Source organism: Vespula pensylvanica, chromosome 23 (genome assembly GCF_014466175.1).
Source record: "Vespula pensylvanica isolate Volc-1 chromosome 23, ASM1446617v1, whole genome shotgun sequence".
Taxonomy (NCBI): Eukaryota; Metazoa; Arthropoda; class Insecta; order Hymenoptera; family Vespidae; genus Vespula; species Vespula pensylvanica.
In genome coordinates this window covers 2,979,210-2,984,209 of record NC_057707.1, presented here as the reverse complement: position 1 = coordinate 2,984,209, position 5,000 = coordinate 2,979,210, and the positions used below count along the sequence as shown (strand labels likewise).

At 35.2% G+C, this 5,000-nt stretch overlaps 2 protein-coding genes across 3 annotated transcripts in view; both read left to right on the top strand.

The window, feature by feature from the left end:
* LOC122636677 (adenosine deaminase-like protein) overlaps positions 1–5,000 on the top strand; it is a 53,999-nt gene that overhangs the window by 28,649 nt on the left and 20,350 nt on the right. The window lies entirely within an intron of this gene.
* On the top strand, positions 9–3,681 carry LOC122636673 (protein pygopus). 2 transcript variants are annotated; one of them, XM_043828181.1, is made up of 5 exons: positions 9–374; positions 1,069–1,367; positions 1,458–2,483; positions 2,558–2,703; positions 2,942–3,681. In XM_043828181.1, the coding sequence occupies exons 2-5, from the start codon at positions 1,152–1,154 to the stop codon at positions 3,060–3,062; spliced, it is 1,509 nt and encodes a 502-aa protein (XP_043684116.1). In that variant the 5' UTR covers positions 9–374; positions 1,069–1,151; the 3' UTR covers positions 3,063–3,681. The 2 variants fall into 2 exon arrangements, with proteins under 2 accessions (XP_043684116.1, XP_043684115.1); XM_043828180.1 differs by having other exon boundaries at positions 10–374; positions 1,107–1,367; positions 2,942–3,680.

Below are 5,000 nucleotides of genomic sequence, written 5' to 3'. Positions count from 1 at the left end.
TAGGTAGTTCGATGGCGGCGAGCTTTTATAGGCGCATGCGTCGCGACGGAATACACACACAAACGTAGGATACGTACGTAAGCGAACGCAACAATGGCGACCTAAGGAATTGGCGTGCGCTTCTTCACTCGATATCATTTTGACACCCCATCAGTGTTTACGCTGCCTCGATAGACGGATCTATGAAGGTGAAATTCGTTAGTGTTAAGGAAAAATATGTGACTTATAAAGGAGTAATTCGAGAAAGGAAGTGGCTCGTTATACGTCTCTCTCAAAAGTTATTTAAGCGCACGACACGATTCATGGTGTTGGTCTTTGGCGAAAAAACGCACGAACCATGTATACTTCCATATCGCGCCAGATGTAACGCACTGGTGAGTACAAACATCATTTTTCATTCTCGAACGTTATTATATTGCTCGATTGGTATTAATTTATCCACGGAGAGTCAGCCATAGTGAATGCTTTGGAAAAATGTGTAGGTTAGGTTGGACCGAGAAACTGGCATCGATGCACATATTTTCTTTTGCTTCTTTTGCCAGAGCTTCTCTATTTCTCTCTTTTTCTTTTTCCTTTTCTCGCGCTTTCTTTTCTTTATTTTGTTCTTTCCCCCCCCACCTTTTTTTTTTATTACCTTCGTTTTCTTTTTGATACGTCAGACTTAATATCGTAAAACGCGTCGTCTTGTCTATATCGTTTATCTCGACTTTAAGAATTGTCGAACGAATTTTCGTTGAAATAATAGACGAGTTATCATTTATTTACATAGTATTCCAGGCGTATAAATATTATTTCTGATATACGATACGCGATATGTCAGTACAATGCACGTTTAAGATCAGCTTTGTTAAAAAGTTTTAGTCGGTTGTATTGGTCGATCGTTTTTGAATGAAATATTTCAAACGTTGAAGGTTCGATCAATAATATAATAAGTCAATGTTTGCTCCGCGTACCAAGGTATTTCATCTTTCCTTTCCGTTTGAAAAATTTTGTATTCTTCGTTTCGTTTATTTATTCATTCTCTTTCTTTTGTTTCTTTTTTTCTTTATCATTGTTTGAGAACAACAGTGGATTTTATGATATTAACTTGCCATCAAAATTCATAGTGGTGCTCGTACGGCATGGTAAAATAGAGGAAGAGAACGAAGGAGATGAGCCACAATATTGCAGGCATGCCACCCTTCGCGAGGATGCCTTTGGGGGGTATGGGAATGGGTGTGAGCATGGGTCCTAGTGCCCCGCATCCTGAAACTTCTGCTCACCCCCATCCTCCGCCGCCACCACCTGCCGGTGCCAATCCTAAGAAAAAAAGGCGTACCAATGCCAGCGTAGCACAGCCACCCCCGCAACAACCTCCAACTGCGCAGGTACAAGTCACGTATAGATGGTAGCTCTATTGGAAATATAAGACCTTAAGAGGATATCGCATATGAGCAAAGTGATTGTTTGTTTTGTAGGATTTACTACCTCCACCATTAACCGGTTATGGGGACACGATAGTCGCGAGTAATCCGTTCGACGACACGCCCCCTCAAACCACTCAAAGTCCCATGATGCACGGCGGTCCACCACATATGCATCCTCATCATCCTCATCATATGGGTGGACCGCCGATGCGTGGTATGAGTCCTCTTACTTCTATTGGCGGTATGAGTCCTATGATGCCACACAATATGGGTAGTATGAGCCCGATGGGAAATTCACCTATGACAAATCACATGAACCACATGGGTGGGATGTCTCCTATGAATCATACGCCTATAGGCGGTATAAGTCCTATGAACAATATGGGACCGAACATGCCGCCTGGCCCAATGAATACGATGAATAATCATATGAATATGAGTCATATGGGAAATTCTCAATTAAGCGGTCCACCTATGGGCAGTCCGATGAATAACATGAACAGTGGACCCATGGGTAGTCCTATGAATAATATGGGACATAGTATGGGAAGTCCTATGGGTGGTCCGTTAGGATCACCCATGAACACCATGGGTGGATCGAATCATATGCCAAACGGACCGATGAACATGAACAATATGAATAGCCATATACCACCTAATAGTCCTTTAAACGGTCCCTCTATAAACAACGTCAATGTCAACAGTCCGTTAGGACATAATGGATCTCAACCACATCCGAATCATATGGGAAATAATCTTAGTAATATAGGAAGACCTATGAACGGTCCTATGACTACCATGAGCTCCATGGTCTCGAATAACATGAACATGAGTGGGCCGAGTCAAATGAACAATATCAATATGGGTGGTCCTCCGATGAACAACATGTCCAATATGAATATGAGCCATCATAATCAAATGGGACACATGCCAGGACCAATGGGTACGATTTCCAGCAATATAGGAGGTGGTCCACCTATGGGTCATGCCATAAATATGGGAGGATCTATGCCACCTCACGGATTTCAAGGTCCACCAGGAATGGGTCCAAAACCGATGCCTGTTTCTGCAGGAAAAGTAAATACCGCATCGTTACAATCTCCTTCGACGAGGTGTTCTTAATCGTTTAACTCTGATCATTAATTACGCAGATTTATCCTCCGGATCAAGCTATGGTATTTAACCCACAAAATCCTAATGCGCCACCGATTTATCCTTGTGGAGTTTGCCATAAAGAGGTGCACGATAACGATCAAGCAATTCCTTGTGAATCTGGTTGTAATTTTTGGTTTCATAGGTAAATTGAAGTAATATTATTATCATTATATCTTCATGATCATCATCACCATCATCATCATCATCATCATCATCGTCATCGTCATCGTCATTATTAGTATAATTATTATAGTATTTTACAACTTCCTCGATATCCGAATATATCAACTATAATCAATATCGAATAGAGGATCAATGGAAGTTTTAGTTTTTTAATTTTAATCGAATAGAGATCAAATTTTATATTTATCGTATTCCAGGGGATGCACAGGATTGTCGGAGACAGCCTTTCAACTGTTAACTGCAGAAATTTATGCCGAGTGGGTGTGTGATAAGTGCTTGCAATCGAAAAGCATACCTTTGGTTAAGTTTAAACCATAACACTTCTTGACCCGTCGTATATGCGACGCACGAGTGACTCTTTGTTAGCGTTTACACTTTGTACACGCACACACATGCGCGTGCGATTGCACACACGTATACACACACGCACATATACACATACAGAGAGAACATACACACAACAAATCATGCAACATACACACACACATACACACGGAGAGAGAGAGAAAGAGAGAGAGAGAGAGAGAGAACACAGAGATACATAAAATACATACAGCAAAGTCTACTGATGCAGACGTTAAGTCGTGCATAAATATAAACATGTGCTGTTTGTTAACAACTTAGCTTTAACTTGTTGAAAATATTAGGGAAAGCGATTCTGAGACTTGAAAATGAGATTGAAAGTTGATTGGAAACAGAAAAAGGATTTAATTCAAGAAAATAATTGCTTTAAATTTTGAGTCTGTTCGTGATAAGTTGATTCGCCTATATATTTTCAAATTAATTTATATATAGTTTCAATTTATTCATTGAAATGTCTTTAATGAACATGGCTGTAGCATCGATTTGGCATATATGTATATATATATATGTATATATATACATATATATATATACTCATATATATGTATATATACACACAGATACATATATATATGCATATATATATATATATACGTATATATATATATACACATATATATACATATATATATATAAAGAAATTTTAAATACGAGAGAAACGTGATTAATAATAATCAACAAGAAGATTTTTATTATCGAGGCACTTGAACCCCTCTCTCCTACAGCTAATAATATTACGTTTTCAAATGAACTGTTATCTAAATGCATAATATAAGAATTTATACGGCAGTAACGATACAAATACAATTGTTTGTAAAGAAACAAAAATTTTATTACTAACAACGGGTACTGCATTCTTTTAACATGTATACATATTATTATAGGTAAACTTGTTGTCCTGTGTTTATATAACAATTGTTACAATGTTTTTATCCATTGGTATTTAGGTACACGACTAAAAATAATAATGAGTTTTTAGTTTCATCTCAAAACTCTTTACAAAGGTTTATCTTTGTACGACACAACTTGTATATAAAGTAGCTTTGTTTTACATGGAAAATATTCATTCTTATTGGCTTACGGAATCCTTTTTTAAATAAAATGAACAAAGAAGAAGAAAAAGAAAAAAAAGAGAAAAAGAAAATAATTAAAAAGAAAAGAATAAAACAATTGCGGTACCCTTAAAGAAACTTTAGAGTTGATTATACGTTTTAAATTTAATTTTTATATTATTATTATTATTATACCGTTTTTTTTCTTTTTTTTTTTTTTTTTTTGTATATGTATCTGTACGCCACAAAAGATTGACTTGTTAATAGAATCGTAATAATTTTTCTTCTTTTATATATATATATATAAATATTTTTTTTTTTCCTCCTTGAAACGTGTTTGAGAGAGAAAAAAGAAAGAGAAGACCTATCTGCATCTCTTATTCGACTGTTCACAATTCTTTTTTCTTTTTTTCTTTCTTTCTTTCTTTCTTTTTTTCTTTCTTTCTTTCTTTTTTTTTCATTTTTGTAAATTTTTTTCCCAATGTATAATAGATAATAAATAATGTAAATTTTTCATCGGCACTTTTGAACGAAAGAGCGTTATTATTTAAACAAAAAACAGATATTGTAGAAAATAATAATAATAATAATAATAATAATAATGATAATAATAATAATGTATAAATTATTGCCGTGGCTATTGATAATTATAAACTAAAATAGCTGAAGTAAAATTAATGATTTTAGAATTTAATACGAAGAAAAGAGAAATAATTAAATAAAAGAAAAGCAAATATTTTGTACAAAACGAACGTTAACATTATACAAATAAATTTTAGAGATGAACGTAAGAGCGACGATTTTATTTTCTCTTTTAACGAAAAAAAAAAAAGAAAAGAAA